A 20,013-nucleotide genomic window follows, 5' to 3' on the forward strand; every position below is an offset into this window, starting at 1 on the left:
CGAATTTGCAAAATTACGAATTTCACAAACTCTACACAATAAAATCTCGCCTAACCATCAAACAGATACCAAACATGATCACAATTTGCACAATTAGAAATTTCCGAAATCCTAGACAATACAATCTCGGTAAAGCATGGAGCAGATACAAAAAATGATCACATTTTGCACAATTTGGAATTTCTCAAACCCTAGACAATTGATTCTGCGTTAACCCTGCAACAGTAACCAAGATTGATCAGAAGAAAATACACAATAAAAGTAAAGAAATAGGATGAAGAGGAAAATAGGGTTGAACGCACCTGATTGATTGATCGGAGATCTTCCATTTGAGCCTCGACTGGAAAATGGCTAAGAGGGATGAACGGCGACGAACCAAAGTCGCAGGAAAACAGGACTCCTGAACAGAGCTTCTTAGGGCAGAGTAAGGAGAAGAAAGCAAACCTCGTAGGGTTTCATGTAATCATTAGTTGTTCAAAGAAATCGATGGAGAACGGAGGTTGCGTGAAAGAGTCGCCGAAAGAGAAGGTAGGTTGCGTGAGCGAGGAGATGAAACGGATAACTGACAGCGATTTGACAGAGGAGCACATGCACCCCCTGAAGATCAGAAGCCACGCTGGAGGGGATGCCACCGTGGAGGAGAGGCGCCACCTGGGAATGGAACCGGCGTGAAACGCGGAGAGATGGCCATGTCGGTGATGAAACCACGGCTATCTATTGTTTGATAGATTAATACAAAACTTCTTTGGTGGAGAAAGTATATTATGGTTCTTGAAGGACCAGGATTACTTTTTAAATTTAAAAACAAAATTGGGGTCAATTTGAGATATAGTAATATTGGTGGAGGGGTTTTTCCGCTAACATTTTTTTTAAATGTTATCATTGTTATGTACACGAAACTGAATTGAATTGTAATGCGGGGACAAAAATGTAGATATTAAAATCAATTTCGTTAAACATAATTAATTAAACTAAAAATATAACTCAGTTTAAAAAATAAAAAGAATTAGTAAAAAGTTTTATTATTAAAATATTATTCACTATATTTAATTTATCAAAAACAAAATTTTTATTTTTCATAGCTCAAGTTAAAATATTTTGATTAATTTATGGATAAATTATTATCCTAACTAATTTTACATTGATTAATTTTTATATACATTTAATAATAAAATTAATGACCATTGATGATACACTTGCATTTATAATTTGAAACTAGAATTTTATATAAATATAAAAAAATTAAACAATTATATAAAAAATATGTTTGTATGAAATAATAGAAATTTAATTTAAAAATTTTGTTTTTTCTTTTTCATTAAAATAGTTACATTTTTTATGTTTTTTAAATAAATTTTAACACAAGTTCAGAAACAAGATTTTATGCATATATTTAACCGTGTATTATACAAAAAATATTTTTTATTATTAGTTTTAAGAATAAAAAATATATTCTAAATTAGTGAATTTATCAATTTATTTTAAAAATTTATATACAACATATTTACATATGATAGAAAGTTTAAAAAATTAAACAGTAAAGATCATTAAATTGATGACAAAATAAAACATATAACATCATAGAAAAAATAAAAAGTTAGATTAACACGTAAACTATAATTGATTGAAGTAAAATTTGTATTCGACAACCATAAAAAAATAGATAATAAAAGAGAATTGTATAAAAAAAATAATTAGCTTATAATTGATCTTTGGTTGTTCAGAAGATGATCATTATTGTCACAATTCGTTATTTGTTCACCTAAACTTGAACAAATTAAATTTTAAAAAATAAATAAAAATAAATACTAATAAAAATAAATATAATTCACGTGACAAATTTTTATTCGTCCATCTTTTATATCGTACCAGTACATATAAATTAATAATCGTAAGGAAACAATCACCTAATTTAAATAGTACCTTTTATGTGGTAGTGACACATAATTTGCATTTGAATCATTTTCGAAAAAATCATATTAATATTTTATATATTGAGTCATTTATTACACTAATTTTTATTCTTATTTATGGTATTTATACTTAAAATTAATTTTATTCTTATAATTAGACCCAATTAAAGTATATTCATTAGATGAATAAAAAAATAATATTATGTAATTGAATTATTTATTTCAAATTTTTTAAATAATTAAATACATATAGCTGGTTGTATATCTAATATATAAATCATATAAACCTATATTAATTATAATAACTTATTTAGAGCCTTACATTGATAATAGTATTTTTGTATTATTTTATATCAAAGCATTAATATTGGGCTTTTCCTATCACATAAAATCTACCGTATTATACCAACCCCATTTTCAAATAGAAGTCCAAAATCTAACGTTATTTACAATTTACAAAGCCAACTCAGCACTCATTCATCTAATCGAATAGGCATGAATTGCAAATATAAGAAATTTCGGGACAGATTTTCTTATAAAAAATTTCACCGTACGGATGTAAGAAGGACCACTAATTTTGAATATTCTCATGGGTGCTTAAAGAACCAGGATTAAGTTTCCTCACCATAGACAATTCCTTAATTAATACATATATAAAGAGAAAAATATTAAATCTGTACTCAAAATATTCTAATTCTGATTAGATGATATTTAATTTTTATTATTGACAAAATAATTTTAAATAATTTTAAAATTTGATAAGCGCATTCGTAAATTCGTCGAAATGCAACTTTGACAAAAAAATGATACTGAATTGGCTACCGTATTTTGCTGTTATGACAATCTTATTAATATACAGATATAGATGGAATTTTTAATTAAGTAATCAAATTCCATCTTAACAATCCACCCCCTAACCTTAATCTCCCTACCCAACACACTCTCTCACTCTAAAATGAACCAAAACGGCATCTCAATCTTTCCACTCTAGAGTCGTTGTCGCTAACACCGTGTGGTCGCGCATCTCCTTTGCGGGATCCACTGCATCTGCCAACTCCTGTATCGTTTGTCGCCAGTCTGTGCTTCGCGGTGGCTCGCTTCTCTCCCTGCGGTCAAGCATAAGAACAAACACACACAGCAGCGGCGTCTCACATCAACCTCATCTCCGTGCCTCTTGCTCACAGTTATGTCTCATTTCCCTACCGCCAGTCGCTGATCACAATTGCTCGCTGCTTATACAATATAAACGAGATAAGATATATATTGCGTTGAATATATCACATTTGCATACGTGATACATGAGAGAGGATGCACTACACGTATCTCGTTTACACCGTAAATAATGTAAACGAGATACACTTAAATTCAACTCGTTTACAATTTAAGCGAGATATGTAAAAAACTATATCATTTACATTCTAAACGAGATAGACTACGAGAAATTTCGACCAGGTATAAAAGAATATATAAGTATTAGTCTTCTCCATAAACATTTCACTTCTTCTCCATTCTTTCAATAAATCTAGTAAAAGTATCTAGTGGTAGTGGATATATTGTTGTAATTATATATCCCCATTGTCATATGAGAAACAGTGACAATGGAGTTGTGTTTGAGTGTGATAGTCCTATTCTCTTGCGCACTTGGAGACTAAGTTCTTTGTCTGAGTTACAGAGTCTGATATTGATGAGTTTTGGTGCTAATGGGACAAAGGAGATTGAAAAAGTTAGATATAGGTTGCTAGCACTGGTGAAAAATCGAGTATTTTGGTTTTGTACTTTTTGACTCGATGGCGATGAGCATGTGCCTGATGTTTGATATCCACGAGAGAATTATGGCCGAACAAGTGATGGAGCATTCTGTGGAGGTTGGTGATGTTGGTGGTGGTGGTTCTAGGCACTCGAATTTTGTCCAAGATGACCCACTTCTTGCACCACTCCCTCTGCACTGTGCTAGTCCAGTGGTACACATGGACGTGGACAGTAAGAAGTCGGATGAAGAGTATGTTGCTGATAGCAACAAAAATGGTTCTTCTGAGGATGATGATGAGCATAAGTTTGTACCAGAGACTCCTATCGGTGGAATAGTTCGGTATTTTCTTCCTGCTCCAAAATCAATTTCGAAGTTATCAGTTGTACTCAGCCACTATTATACATTGGATCTGGACGCGATGCATGAGAAAACTCCATTTCCAATATAGGTGGAGATGATTACAGCACAGATAGTGGTGTGGCGTTTTGCATTAGTCACAGATTCAAAAACAAAGAAGTTGTCATGTTAAGTGTGAAGAATTACATCATTTGGAGAAGTGTTGAGTACAGAGTCATAGAGTTGGATCGATCAAAGTACCATGTGCATTGCAAGCAATATGCAGCAGGATGTCCTTGGAGTCTCCGTATTGTCCTCCGACCGAATCTCAGATATTGGTAAGCCATTATTCAATGTCTAAAGTATATTCTTGTTTATCATAATTATTTTGGGATGAATGTCTATCGATTCCATTTTAATCCCATGAGATGTCAGACTGGTCCAGTAGATTCAACAAGAAAATATGGTTACAACATTGTGATAGCGGTCGCAGGCTTGGGCACATTACAACAAAGCTCTCTGAGTGCATGAAAGCTGTTTTGAAAGGTACGCGGTATTAACCGATTTCATCCATTGTTAGATGTACTTACAAGAGGCTCTAGCAGTTGTTTGTCATGAAGGATAGGGAGGCACAAACACAATTGACAGTCCGTAATCAGTTTTTCACTAGCTGCTAGCTGGTATTGAGAAAAATAGGGAGAAATTCCAAAGATGCGAGTAACACATCGCAATAGGAGGATCTCAATGTTTGAGTGCAGGCACATGTGACTGTGGTCCTTTCTAGACACTTCATTTTCTGTGTCATCATGCATTTACTACTTGTGCCACAGCAAGTGTCGAGTGGGAGAGATATGTTCATCCAGTGTATATATAAGAGGCAGTGTTCAAGGTGTATGAGGTAGAGTTTCCGCCATGCATAAAAAAGCTACTGGGAAACCAGTTTCTACAATATTTCGTAATGAGATGGATGAGGTCGAGCGTGTAGAAAAAAGGTATGGACTATGCAAACAAACAGGCCATACTCGAAAAGGGTGCCCCGATCAGGCCACAGAGGATACCTAGTTGTGTCATGTATTTCATTATTGTAGTTGTGGGGTCTTATTTATTGGCTGTGTCAGCCATGCGTATCAACCTGTAGACATATGCAACAATAACAAGCAATGCATCACTTGATGCAAAATAAAAGAGAAAAAAAAAAATCCTAAACGACCCCTGATAGTTTTGAAAGACAACAAGACTCTTAATAAAAAAACTATCATTTTTGTCCCTTGAACTTTATTTCTGTGAGACTGGTTAGCCCTACTGTCAATATTTTTCTCTGTATTAACGGAATAAGCCTACATAGCATGTTAAAAAACTGTTGATTTATCCGTTAAAAGCCAACTAAGATTAGCAAATTCTTTTTTGTTGGGAGTCTCGTTATCTTTTCGGGGTAATTGTTAGTTTTTTTTTTTTGGTTATTTTTTTCAAATACATTGACTAAATTTATTGTGTAAAACTGAGAAATATTAGTGATTTTTAAATTATTTTTACTTATAAAAATTAAATAAAGGATATATTAGTAATTAACGTGTCCCATAAGCATGTTCTGGAGAAAGATCATTGACAGAAGGACTAGCTAGTCTCATAAAATTAATTATCAATGGTCGAAATGGATATTTTTTTCTTGGGAGACACATAGTCCTTCGAAGAAATTATCAAGAATTGAGATGGATATTCACCTAAAATAAAATAAAATTACTATGAATGACAAGAGAAAAATCATATATAAAATAATATATCTCACGGTCATTGGAAACCTTGAAATCTACCTCTCAGATGGGCACCACTCTAAAAATCGATGATATATCCATGACACCAGTAGTGGCATGCATCCAACAATATTAATGGTGGATCGATGTGCTGTAGAGCATAATGAGTGGTACGCTCATGCAAACACAGCGGATCCCCAAGACATATTGTGACCCCTCTTGAAGTCGGTTAACAATGGAAGACACCTGATATGGATCTAGTTGTTTGACTTATATGTTATTAGGTAACTCCCGATCAGCAACAGGATGTAACACTTCATGTATTGTCAGAGGGTGACTGAATTTGTACCAGATGGCATATGATGTACTCTGTCCCTAAGCTATGTCAGCTTCATGAAAAACGACTCCTTCCACCGCGCCCCCTGCTGCTGAATATGCAAAGGCCTAGCACCGAGGAGCTCCTCTATCTACTCCCACGTCGGGTGCTGGTACCATATCTAGAAGTTACGCAAGCACCCACCCACTGGCTCTTCGTCGGTTATACACCCAAGGTGGTATGCAACATCCTGCAAAGTGATAGTGTACTCACCTCCAAGGCAGGTGAAAAGTGTGGGTCTCTAGATGCCAAATCTCCACAAATACAGTAATCGGGGTGTTGTCGGATACAAAGTCCCTGAGCTGCATCGTGTCACCAAACGCAACCTCGCTCAAGTAAGGGAGAATGGCGTCCGATGGTGTGACAATGTGGCTAACTCATCTAGGGAGTAGTAAGTAAGGCCTCTGTTAAAATATAAAAGAGGTAAATACCAACTCGGTACCCGAAAGATTATGGCGCTGACAACATGATACCTAACTTTTATTATTGACAAAATAGCTCCTGAAAAATTTTAAAATTTGACAAAATGACCCAACTATAAAAGAATGACAGCACTGTGAATGAAAAAAATTATGAGTAATGTATGAATTTATAAGAATAACTAAAATTATTCCATAACTAAAGTAATAAATAAATTCTTAAAAATTTATATTTTTGACAAGTTAATTTTTGAAAAAAAGGTTAATACAACTTTCTACGATAAAAAATTTAAATAAATTAGTTTAAATTAAAATTTTTTACCCTAATCATAAAAATTAATTTAAAAATAATATGTTTGTATTTTGTATTCTAAAAGCTTTATTATTTTTTTAAAAAATTAATTTATTTAAAATATAAATTTTTAGGAGTAAACCGGTCCGACCGGAAACCAGCAACATAAACGGTTCGGTTCTTAACTTAAAACCGCTTATCATAGAACTGGAAGCAAACCGTTGAACCGGCCGGTTGGATCGAACCGGTAACCGGCCGGTTTTGCAGAAACGACGCCGTTTCAGTTACAAGAACGCGTTGCTCTGTGCTGTGCGCCTCCCCATTTCGTTCCTAACTTTCCTTCCTTCATTCTCCTCAATTCAAAGAAAGAAAACCCTAGCTAGCCTCCACAGTCGCCGAACGGAGTGAGTGAGCCATTGCCGCCGTCCGTGGTTGTCCGAGGCTTCTCTCTTCGTCTTGTCCTCAACCCCCTGTTCGCACTTTGGTCTTTTCTTCCTCGCTCGGCATCCATCCTCCATCGTCTTCGTCCTGCGCGCCGTCCTCTCGTCGCCGTTTCGTTTATAACAAAAAAAAAAAAAGCTTCGGTAGCGCTGAGAGCCCCTTTCCCCCTTCTCTCCTTCTTCACTCTCCAGAACTCAACTCAACCTCAAGTCCTCTCAACCAAAGAAAAAGTTCAAAACCCTAGCCTCAGCTGCTGTTCGTTTGTCCGTCGAGCCACTGCTGCCATCTGTTCGTCAAGCCCCAGAGCCCAGATCCCCAAACTTCAAAGGTCAGTTCACTGCTCACTTCTTCTGCATTTTTTTTATGTCCTGTTCAATGATTATTTGATTACTGATGAGCTCTGGTTCTGCTATGTTCCTGTTTTGTGTGTTGTGATTTTGCTGATTATTGAAGGTCTTGTGATAATTGATGATTTGATTACTGCATTATCGTCCTTTTGCACCTTTGTTGTCAATTCATATGTAGATCTTAATGGTTTGACATTCAACAGGATTTAAGATAGTTTGTGTTATTATTTCTGTTTATTTTTTAATTTTTTTTATGGTGAATTGATATTAAATTGGCCCTTCTGTGTCTTTCTCTTTATAGATGCTTACCTGGGTATCCCTTCAAGTGTCCCAAGCTACAGATTACTCCTGAGAATGGCTTATCCGAGAGTGACACTGATAAACTATTGTCACTCCTCCATGATCAGGTATGATCCAAGTTTATACCTCAGTATATGTCTCTACTCGTACACTTCAATGTTGTTGTTGAATTGTTGACCTTTGGTGCATTTATTGTACTGTATGTAGTGTTGTAGCAATATTTATGGCTAGGATGAAGTAGTGGTTAGCAATAGAATGCTTTGATGTTTTTGGTTCCTTGGTGTCAATGCTGAGAGCAATTAAGAGCAAGCATGTGTTATGATGTCCAAGTTGGTAGAAAGGGAGCAACAAGGTGGAAGAAGTATCAAGTATGTATTATTGAATTAAAAGATTTTTAAAAGCATGATTTGTACATTATCCAAAGAAAATTGAGGTAGGATTCAATATTGAGGTAGTTGAGACCTGAATGGCAAGAACAAATTACTAAACCAAGCATATTTCTATGTGATCTTATTTTGAATTCTTCATGTGTTCCTCTTTCTTTTAATTCTTTGAATGTAACTACTGATCTTTTTTGGTACCCAAGAGTTTACTAGACACATTTCAGGAGTTTACTAGACATATTTCAGTTTAATTATTTCCTCACCTCATTTCATGTAATCATATATTCATGTTCTTTTTTCTTTTTCATAATTAGTTGCTCTTTTTATTTGCATATCTGTTATGACATAGTTTGTTTATTGAAGCTTTAGTTTTGAGGGTAACTCATGGTCTAGTTATAATTAAATTAAAAATGTATGGGTTTTTTTAGCCAGAAGTAGGGGAATACAATTTCAAGTTTCTAGCACAAAATCAAAAATAGACAAAAACTAAAATTGAAGCCTTTCTCTTAATTGATGTATTTTTATTTCTTGTTTATTCTGAATTTTGGTTACAATTTGATCTAGTTGGAGGCAGGGAAGCAACTTTCAACTCAGCGAGGCTATCTTTGCTTTCGACCGTAAATGAAGAAGGAGAAGCATCCTAGAGAAGCTTTCTAACAGCATTTAGTTGTTTGTCATCAAAATTAGAAACCTTGGACAATGATTCTTTAGAGTGTTTTATACTTTTATTTATAATTATACTTTAGAGTGTTTATTTATAATTTATTTATTATTTTATTATAAAACGGTTTTTCTGGGTAGACTACGGTTGAACCAGTTGAACCAGTAAACCAGTAACAAAAACGGTTTAATGACCGGTCCGGTTTTCAGAACCTTAGTCTTACTCTTATTCTAAATAAGTAAGGATTTAACAAAAAAAAATAAAACATATTATTAATCTTGAGTGCGAGGGTATGGGAATGTGAAGGGAGAAGGAAGAAGGAAGAAGGAAGAAGGGAGAAGGAAGCAGGCAAAAACCTTGGTACCGTAGCAGAGCACATAGCGTGGGAAACCCCAAATGGTTGTTCTCATACTTGTACCAAAAACTGCACTCTGCATGTTTGAATCTTTGCTCATCGATGATGTTATCGATTGCTTCAAATATAACAACTTCAAGGTTCCTTTGTTATTCTCTACAGCAGCTGCAGCAGCAACAACTTGTTCTCTCTGTGTCTCGTTTGCACTCCGCCCTCGCCCTCCACCTTCCACTCTCCTCCTCTTACCCTTTGGTTGGTACCTTCTCCCCCTTCCTAATTGTTTTCATTTCTGTATTCAAGTTCATAATTTCATCTTGAATAAGTAGTCACTGCTCTCTGAATTATTGGAAAGTCTTGTCTTTTACATACTCTGCACTGCAAGAGTACACATAAACTGTGATTATTGGGACATTAAAAGTAAAATGAAATAAAGGATTTGATCCAATGAGATTAACCTAATGTCAAGTATAGCATTTATAGTTTTGGAATAGTGCTGCTAGTGTTTGTTCAGCTAATTTAAAGTGTTCTTTGAGTTGTGATTGGTTTTGAAGAGAGAACAAGACAAGGCATTAAAAAGACAAAAATTAGTATTTTTGTATTTTGTTTGGTATAAACTAAATATAAAAAGAACAAATTATAAAAGTCCAATTTACTCTCAGTTTTTCCACGCAAAAGCTTCAGGAAGAAAAATATAATAATAAAAAATGTAATTACAAAAAAATTAATAAGAAAAATAAAAGAAAAAATAGAAAAATAAGTTGTGTTTCTTATTAGTATTTCTGTGTCTTTTTTGTCAAGAAAGATACAAAATACACTAAATCATTATTTCAGAACATAATGTCTGTCTCCATGTCTTCTACCAAAGATAATTTTGTGTCTTTGTGTCCTGTCTTAGTGGATAAACGCAGCAGGATACAAATAGTTTTCACATGTTAATTATTGTCTTGGACTACCATTAGTTTAACATCCTTTTCATGAAAACCATACAATTAATTAGTCTAATTAGTGATGACTCTCTTCCCAATGTAGTTATATATTATTTCTGGTCTCAATTCTCAATCAATCTCTTTTGAATCTGTCTGATTTTAATCAGCAAAAGTTAATTCATTGGGAATTTTCAGTTTTTTTCAACAGCGGCATCTCCTGACAAAGAGATAGCAGCGGAGAAAGTCTTGAAGGAATTTCATGCCACAATTGAAAATGTGGCAGCATCAAGTGTCAAAGGTTATGCTGCATATATTGATAAGATGTGCAAGATTGGAAATTTTTCTGCTGTGAGTCAAATGCTACAAGCTTTACAAGACAGGAACATTTCTGTTCCCCCTAATGTGTATATTGTCTTGTTAGCAGAGGCAAGTCAGAAGAATGACATAGACCTTTCGTGTCAAGCCTTCAAGAAATTATTGCTGTCCTGTAAATCCCCAAGTGCATCTTCATGTCTTAGTTTTGCCCAGGCTTTCACAAAAGCCAATGGTTGTATCGAGCTACTCAGATTCATTGAAGAAGTATCAGAAATAACTTGTTCGAGTACATCATTTGTAAACAAGATCATTTTCGCCCTTGTCAAAAGTGGACAGAAGGATAAGGCCTTGGTGATATTTGATTATCTTAAGAGTCGTAACTATAGTCTTGACTTGGTCACATATAATATTGTTCTAGATATATTGGGCCGTACAGGTCGTGTGGATGAAATGCTTGATGTGTTTACAACCATGAAGGAAGCTGGTTTTGTTCCGGATATTGTTTCTTATAATACTGTATTGAATGGCTTGCGGAAGGCGGGAAGAACAGACATGTGTATTGTGTATTTTAAGGAAATGAGTGAGAATGGCATCGAACCGGATTTGCTTACATATACTGCATTAATTGAGAGTTTCGGCAGATCAGGAAATGCTGAGGAATCTTTGAAATGCTTCAGGGAGATGAAACTGAAGGGGATCCTCCCTTCAATATACATCTATCGATCTCTAATCAATAATTTAAACAAATCAGGAAAGGTTGAGTTGGCAAAAGAGCTTCTAGAGGAGATGAATTTGTCTTCTACTCGTCTAGCTGGTCCCGAAGATTTCAAGCATAAAAGAAGACAAAGAAACAGGCTGGCCGAGGGTCCCGAAGTTCGTTAGTTATGTTGGTATGCTGTTCTCTGTCATTTCTTAGTTGTAATAGCATTGCCATAGGAAGCTGACCCTCATGCATGTCTTTGAGGTTGAATTGTTAGATATGTGCAAAGGAAAAGTGTAATATTGAATATTGATCAATTCATTTTGTTCTTTACTTATTGGAATGATCAGCTAATTTGTTGAGGCACATAATGAATTTGCTTCTTCCAACACTTCTCGGATGAAACCAGTGCTTAATTGTTTAAGCATCCAGCATAAAAACTAGAGTTGGCTTATATTTGAATGAAGGAAAATATGAATAATGGCTAGCCTTACAAATATTTAACAGCTAGTATAGAAAAATAACCTTAGCTCTTTCTTTCTGGGATCACACTTTCTCTATACTATTTAACAAGTTTGGTTCAGTTGCAATTTCTAAAATCCCTCTGTTAATTCTAAAACCCCAGGAAGAATCCAAAACCAAATCATTCAAGCTTGTTTGTTTTACCTTTTGAGGGACACATTTTTGCTTCACATTGAAGTGCACTGAGCGAGAAGCACGTTTTCTACTTTTATAATAAACAAAATGTGAATCAAACAAGAACCATTCTTAGCATAGAACTGATTATAATTTCTACTGTATTCTACCATCTCTGATTCACAGCTACTTTTGAAGGTGGCCAATTTGGCAATTTCATTAAAGCCGAAACAATTGAAAACAGGATATTGAAATTGATTTTTAGCATAGAATTAGAACTCATAAAATGAAGTGAACATCACATTCAAGCAGAAGAGGGGGCATAAAAAGCTTTTCTCCTAGTGCTAAACCCACAAAGATTTTGTCCATCTAAATATACAAATAACAACAGAATAACATCCAAACTATATCATAGGGAAATCTCTAGTCACATTGAACTAAAAATGGCTATAACATGACATATCATGATAAATAAGTATCATTTTTTCTTGGCAATGAACAAGCCCCATTTCTGCTCCCCAGCTGCACCTCTAATCTGCTTGGCCCTCCATCTCTCAACAATCTCATTGTAGTCTTCCTGCAATTAGTGATTCCAGTCATCAATGTTTCGAAATTAGAAACAACTATATTTAAATAAGCAGCACCTAAGTCTTATTCGAAATATATTTTATAAGTGTTCCTCTGAGAGTTAGGATCTTGGAAGGGAAGGGAGAAAAGGAATGGCTTGATGAATAAAATCGAGTCAATTTCACTCTCCTAGCCCCCTCCTTGTCTTCCCTTCCTTTTCATGATCTCAACTAATAGATATACCCTAAGGAACTCACCTCAGAGAATTCATCAATGAAATAATGCTTCTTGTTCTCAAGGGCATTTAGCTCCTGTTGTAGTGTTTTCATGAACTGAAATCACACAAGTAACAATTTTATTGTATCTTCAGAAGAACAATTTGATTAAATGTCAAAGAAAGTAAATTGTAGTATTTGACAAACCAGTTCTGTTTGGTCCTCAGCAATTACATCATCGAATCCAGCATTCTTAAGCATCTGTGTAGGAAACAAGGGACATGTCTTAAAATAAATGTAAGCAAGAATAAATTATGTTGTCACTAATATCTTACAATATGCTACCATACCTGATAATATGCTTCCATGTCATGGATATAATATCCTCCTTTTTTAATGTATTCTTCACATTCTAATGATATGCTTCCAGCTCGTTTGCAATAATCAGTAATTAGAAGTGTACCTCCATGCTTCAACCACTTATAAAATGATTCAAACAGTGCCGGTTTATCCTGCATTAAACCACAGAAAATAGCTGAGAATAAAGCTTCAGAAATGAAAGGAAAGAATACTTCAAGCAGACCCAAAAAAAAAAATATCAATCAAACTAAAATCTAGAACTACAATTTATTTGATAAAATTTAAGTTTGATCTCACAGCTCTAAAATATACTCATCAAAATCTCAACCATGAGCACTGAATGAGCTAAATATATATTTTTTTTTGTCATCCCCAAATTTTAGCATTTAGTGATACCTCCCTGATCCTTTGAATTACATAGATTGTTTTCTAATTGAAGAACGATATGTCTATATATTTTGTTATGGGACATCATGCTGACTTATACTTCATGCACCATTGAATGAGATGCCAATCCCACTTAGATTAGTCACATCCTACTTAATAGTAGATGGAGTGTTTTGTTTACATGATATCCCATATGATATATTTACACATAATACAAGTTCTTATTAAAACACCAAAGATGGTTCCTTACTTTGATGTGTAACATGGCATCATGAGTGTAGATTACATCAAATGTATTCTTGGGATATGTTTTTCTGGTGCAATCGGCACATTCAAATTCAACCGTGCATTTGAGTCCAATGACACGTTCAATGGCAAGAGAAATCATATTTATGGAGAGGTCAATCCCAACAACATCAACATCAAAATTTTCAGCCATGTAAATATCACCTCCTCCAGTACCACAACCGACATCCAATATTTTCTGACCTGGTTTCAGTCCCAACTTTTTAACAATTTCCTTTGTTGTTTCTGCTCAAGCAATAAGCAACTATATATTAGAAATATCAGAAAGCTTTGATGAACCTGATTCCTAAAATGAATCGATGACAAATTAGCACAATAGATTTTGACATTCTTCTGAAAGAAACAGTGTCCTAAGTATGATAATCTTTCTGATTTAAAATAATAGTCAATTTGCATAAAGTCATGCATTAGAAAATCAATATACACATTATCCGTTACTGTATCACTTTGTTCATTATTTACTGTTATTCTAAAACAGAGATAGTATATATTAACCAATCCAAGAGCAAAAGATGATGACAAAAAGCTAAAGAGCACTGAATTAAGAATAAGAGGTCGGAAAATGTAGGATTTGCTATCTCCTTAGTCAGGGAATTAATCATTTTAATGTGATGTTATATATTTCAGCTTCCATCCATCTTTGTAATGAATTGATTTTACTTGGCAAGCAAACATCAAACCTTTTAGTCTTCCATGTCAACTAAAGGGAATGAAAAAAAATCTCTATAGGATTACAAGATATGAGGAGAGAAAGGTAAATATATTTATAAATTTGTAATATTATTATTAATATTATTAATATTATTTTTAATAATAATGAAGTAATTAATGGTTATTAACCGTTTAGCATGGTTCAAACAATAACGGTAATACTTTGTGTATGGAACCATTGTATTGTTTGACAAAAGGATGTTTTTTGAGTATGTTTCATAAAGGAAATAACATGTACATTGATAAGACATATTTGTTAAATTTAGAACCATTGAAAAAGTCACAACCATTAAATAGCTACGTAACTTTTGATTACTATCCATGCAATATATATATATATATATATGAATACTAACCCACTGTTTGTAGAGTGCAACAAAAGAAAATTAAAAAGTGTGCTTTTAATTTTCTTGTTCAAGAGAGTTAAGAAATTTTATTATTGCTAATTAAGAAATTCATTGGTTTTATTGTATCATGGGAGAGTATTGTCATCAACCCTATATCAACTAAGTGTGGAGACAAATATCTCTCTAAAGAAAGCCATCTAATCGTGTCTTGAAACCATCTTCGTATACCCAACAATATCAAGATTCAAGACATACCAAGTCCTCCTGTGCTCACAAAACCTTGGCCATAAACATGCTCATATCTTAAGATATCCTTATGACTGTACTCCACACTGTCTAAGAACCTCTGGAACCCTTTATCATCTTGTGACCTGACTTTTTTCCATATCCAGCAAATCTGCATAAAAGGAGTTGTCACATATTAATTAAAAACATAAAAAATAAATAAGTCATGTAGTTTCAGCTAACTGATCAAGCTAAAATTAGATAAATAGAAAGGCAGCTCTGTTGCCTGGTTTTGATTCTTCTTATTTCTGACATAAGCTCCAATGCATTTACAGCCAACAAGGGAAAGCTCATAGGAATCCCCTGTTTCATCATTCATATGGCACTCTTTATATACCTGCATGAAAAATGGGAGGGAGACCTTTTATATGATACTAATTATGCAATTGAACATTTTGAATAATATCAATTATGCTGCACAAAGGTACTTTTATTTAATATGAAGGTTCATTCTCTAAAATACAAGCCAAGACTTTCCATTTGATTTCAAAATCAATGTCAACTTCATATTTATTCAAGTAAATGGTTCAAGGGAAGTAATAGTTACTTTCAGAACAAACCTTCGTGTAAAATCTGGGTTCCCTGTAGTGAGTTGGGTTGTATTTTCTCTTGGAATCTCCAGATTGATGGAAACAAGATTCCCTGAAGAATATATATCCACCAACCTTTAACCATTTGATCATCCTTTCAGCTAGATTCTCAACCTGAGATGAGCCAGAGGAAAATAAAAGCCTTAACCAAGCCATAATACAACACAGATAAGAAAAAAGTGTGACAATGATTCAATAGCTTTCTGTGTCAATGATTCAATAGCTTTCTTTCACAAAACAGCAGTAGAACAAAATTTATGACAATCTGCAAGTGAAATTCAATAGCTCACCTCTTTATCTGAAAGATACATAAGCAACCAATTTGAGAATATCAAATCAATTGATCCTTCAGAAATATGCAAGTTTGGGGATGTAACATCAGCACACATGAACTTGACATTCTTGTGGTGTCCATTAATGCTTTCATTCTGCAGAAATATTATTTAGCAAGATGAAAGAAAAATATTCATGAACCAAAAGTTTTACTTTAACTTGTATCAGCCATAAATGTACAGTGTGGTAAGAGACAATAGTTACCTTCTTGATTGCACTCTCAATGAAGTCCACTGCAAGCAGCTGGCCAGCTTTCTTGGCCAATTCACCTGTAAATCTTCCAATACCTGCTCCCAGCTCTAAGACTGATTTTCCTTCATATGCTGGTAATAGAGACAGTACCTAAGTAATGTGAATTAAAAAATAGATGAGTTACATAACAACTGAAAAATAAAGAAAAGATGGTAAAAGGATAAATCACTATGACAGAAAAATGGTACACAAGGAAGTTTGCAAGACTCAGTCTCATCCTATGCTGTTTCAATTATCTAAAATGAAAGCTGCCGAATAATCAAGTCAAGAAAAAATAAAAGAAGGAACTATAGCTCAAATTATAATTACCAGCAAAATAGATGATAATAACTATTTGTTCTCTCAATAAATGACATGTCTTCTAGTCTCAGGGCACTTATTAAACTATTAAAGTGTTAAATAAGAAAATATTTTATTGAAAATTTAAAGTTTTGAAGTTTTCAATGTTTTTACACAGTATATTTATTGAAAAATAAATTAAAATAACTTTCAACCAGCACTTTTTTTTTTAATTATTTTTCATCATCACAAATTAAGATTTTATCATTATTTGGCACAGAAAGATTGATAGATACAGCTTGTTAACCTAAAATAATAAATCCTAAAAGGAGGAAGAGTGCAAACATTTAGTTGTTTTTTTAAGCACTTTCTACTGGGTCCTTTTGTTTGTTCAGTATACATGTCTCATGCCATAGCAACCTCAACTGTACCATGAACCAGACAATAATATTAAAAAGCTAATTCAGCGTCTTGATGATTAGTAAAATTAATATATCAGTGCTATACTGTTTTATTTCACTATATATTATTCGATTTATGTTACCAAAGTTTAATATTGCAATGTCATATAAATGACAGAACATAATAAATTCACATGTAATACACAAATGGTGAATTATAGTATACAGATGTAAATTTATACAGAAACATACAGATATTCATTTTAAACCATATAAATTATTATTTAATAATATTAGTGTCACTGTTGATATATATGTGTAGTTATTTTTAACCACAAAAACTTAATCTGTACAAAACAAATCTTTACAGTAGTACTTCCCCACACAAAAATGTTATTATCATACATGTATATAGACCAAGCTATTAGGCGTACAGCAATTTATATTTCATATTAAATACCGTTACTAATATGGATGTAGATAAATGCCAAGATATGCATTTTTAATTTTCTTTTATATAAATAAGATGGATATAAAGTAAATATTATAATATGGCTTCAATGTGACTAAATAACTAAATAATTATCGTTTTCCTTGTCATATATATAAAACTGTGAATAATATGAAAGTAGGATTTAATTAGCATGTGTTCTAAGATTACCAATTATAAACATTTTTATTAAAAAAGACAAAAAAAATTAATTTTTTAAATATTTATTGTGTATCTATGAAGATAAAAGTTTTAAAACTTTTACTTTTTTACTAATAGTAATATCAATATATTAGCTAAACCCTAGTAAGGAATATGTTGAAAATTAATATGACTTTTACAGATAAATAAGTGTAGTGATTCACGTCGTACACAAAAAAATAAAATTCCATTATATATATAAATTGACATATAAAACAAAAATAACTATAAAATTTGGTAGAGACTCAGGTAAAAACATTTAAAACATTTTTAAATAAAGACAACTAATCTTATTTATTAAATAGATTGTCATGTATTAAATTTTTTGATACGTAGCATAAATTAAAAGTGTTATTTTTATTAAAAAGCGTTGTTATATTCTTGACATCATTAATTTGACTTTGATGCTAATTTTTTAATTTGTTTAAAATTTAAAATTTTAACAAAAAATTTATTAGAGAATTATTTTATTTTTATTATTTTTTTATAAATTTTATAATATTATTTTTTACTTTCAGTTCATTATTATTTTGATACTTTTTCTTATTTTGTGAATTTAATAATTTTTTACGAGTTTAGTTTTTATTTATCATTTTTTATATTCTTTTAATAATTTTTTTTAATTTTTAAAGATTTATATTTTAATCTACTAATTCTTATGGTTGATTGTTTTATTTTTAGTCTATAATCTCATTTATTTTTGATTTTTTTAAATAAAATTTATTGTAAAATTGAAATTTAAAAAAATTTATTTTATATTAATTTAAAAAATTTAGTATCGTTTGAACTATTATTAGTTAGAATAATTAATATAATTATTTTTTTCTTAAATTTTTAATCTTATTTCATAATTTATAATTTTATTATTAATTTACGTTTTTTAGATAATTTTTTAATCGTGGCCAAATAAACAACTTAAAAAAATTATTTTTACCATTTTTATACGAGTGTTGGCCATAAAAATGAACAAAATGAAAATACTTTACAAAGTGTTGGGGACCAGGCCAGTTAACAATCAAAGATAAAAGCTACAAAATTGTGAATGATAGTACGTAATATGTTTCCAGCAATATAAACATAAGAAGAAAGTGTACAGCTGTTGAAAATTAATAATCCGTATAATTGGTTATAGATAGAAATAATAAAGGCATAAGTTTACATCCCAAAATATACAAGCATAAGAACACATAACATATTTTTGTGTGTTTACTTACTTAAAAGTTAAAACGCATCATTACTGTACTCTGATCTTGCATATTTTTTCATTATTTGACCCAATGTTTCCTGTTTCTATTTAAGTTTAAATGTTGCATATTGACAATGTAAAAGTTATATTATTCAACAGCATTTGAGATTATAGATAATTAAGGAAAATGAATAGAGATCGAGAAATGAGGGTAGGGAAGGAAGAGAAGGCAGTTACTTCGGGTCTTTCTTCCTTGTCGAGATCAGAGGCGTTTGAATCGAGCATCATTGACTCCACCGACAAATCTGCAGAATGCTCAATCCAGTAGCTTCTCTGAACGCACCGTTCATCTCTACCACCACCTCTATTATCTTCATTCATAACCACATTAACATTAACATTCAGTAATTAACCACTTCGTCCATGCATACAATCACATTAACGTCAATTAATTCGTTTACTTAATTACGTTCAATTCTACAAGTACAGAAAGAGTGTTCAATTTAATTTAATTTGCAGTGTGTGTGTACGGAAGAAATTAAGAAAGGAAAAAGGGGGCTGAATTTTGTGACCTTGCGGCGTCGTAGCAGCCAGTGAAGGCATCATAACATTCATGGCTGCGGAATGACGAAATTGAAGCAAGGCAAGCTTTGCGAGTAGTTTTAACTTTTAATTAATTTGGGCGAAGAGAGAGAAGAGAGAGGGAGATTATGGAATGAGAATGAAGGTGTAAGGTTTCATGTGACGTTAATTGCAGCAGCAGCTTCAACTATTTATAGCAACACCCACCACGCAACGCCGTACTGCCATAGCATGGGAATTTTTTATTTTTAATATTGGAGTGGTAGTCGTGTTTTTTTAAAATGTGGATTGTTGGGGATGTTATACTCAAATGTGGAATCGTTTAATTAGAAAAAGTAGAAATTGGACCGTCCGATTTATTAAAGTTACAGAAATTAGACCGTCCGATTTCTAGAGGTACACAAATCGAACCGTTCGATTTGTGGGAGGTACACAAATCGAACCATCCGATTTGCGGTAAAAAAAGATTAAAAACACTAAAAATTATAATATTAAGATATATCACCACTTCTACTTCCATAACAAAAAAAATTAGCCATAACATGGATCCTCTCCACATATATATATATATCACAAAAATATTAACACTGATTAATATTTCATAACGACAAATACTGGAG

The 20,013-nt window shown here is 32.7% G+C and overlaps 2 protein-coding genes across 5 annotated transcripts; one reads left to right on the forward strand and one right to left on the reverse strand.

The window, feature by feature from the left end:
• The first annotated feature begins 7,142 nt into the window (after nucleotides 1-7,142).
• Nucleotides 7,143-11,656, forward strand: LOC112750987 (uncharacterized). 3 transcript variants are annotated; one of them, XM_025799940.3, is made up of 5 exons: nucleotides 7,143-7,606; nucleotides 7,927-8,032; nucleotides 8,873-9,368; nucleotides 9,487-9,576; nucleotides 10,446-11,656. In XM_025799940.3, the coding sequence occupies exons 3-5, from the start codon at nucleotides 9,366-9,368 to the stop codon at nucleotides 11,445-11,447; spliced, it is 1,095 nt and encodes a 364-aa protein (XP_025655725.1). In that variant the 5' UTR covers nucleotides 7,143-7,606; nucleotides 7,927-8,032; nucleotides 8,873-9,365; the 3' UTR covers nucleotides 11,448-11,656. The 3 variants fall into 3 exon arrangements, with proteins under 3 accessions (XP_025655725.1, XP_025655726.1, XP_072073138.1); XM_025799941.3 differs by having other exon boundaries at nucleotides 9,490-9,576; XM_072217037.1 differs by lacking the exons at nucleotides 7,143-7,606; nucleotides 7,927-8,032 and having other exon boundaries at nucleotides 9,237-9,576.
• Nucleotides 11,657-12,147: 491 nt separating this feature from the next.
• LOC112750986 (phosphoethanolamine N-methyltransferase 2) lies at nucleotides 12,148-19,560 on the reverse strand. 2 transcript variants are annotated; one of them, XM_025799938.3, is made up of 12 exons: nucleotides 19,384-19,560; nucleotides 19,049-19,182; nucleotides 16,207-16,344; nucleotides 15,960-16,097; nucleotides 15,640-15,783; nucleotides 15,306-15,416; nucleotides 15,050-15,191; nucleotides 13,681-13,961; nucleotides 13,034-13,195; nucleotides 12,891-12,944; nucleotides 12,726-12,800; nucleotides 12,148-12,478 (listed from the first exon to the last, which is right to left on the reverse strand). In XM_025799938.3, exons 1-12 carry the CDS (start codon nucleotides 19,424-19,426, stop codon nucleotides 12,380-12,382), a joined length of 1,521 nt encoding a protein of 506 aa, XP_025655723.1. In that variant the 5' UTR covers nucleotides 19,427-19,560; the 3' UTR covers nucleotides 12,148-12,379. The 2 variants fall into 2 exon arrangements, with proteins under 2 accessions (XP_025655723.1, XP_072073137.1); XM_072217036.1 differs by lacking the exons at nucleotides 19,049-19,182; nucleotides 19,384-19,560 and adding an exon at nucleotides 16,445-16,517.
• Nucleotides 19,561-20,013: the final 453 nt, after the last annotated feature.

Source organism: Arachis hypogaea, chromosome 15 (genome assembly GCF_003086295.3).
Source record: "Arachis hypogaea cultivar Tifrunner chromosome 15, arahy.Tifrunner.gnm2.J5K5, whole genome shotgun sequence".
Taxonomy (NCBI): Eukaryota; Viridiplantae; Streptophyta; class Magnoliopsida; order Fabales; family Fabaceae; genus Arachis; species Arachis hypogaea.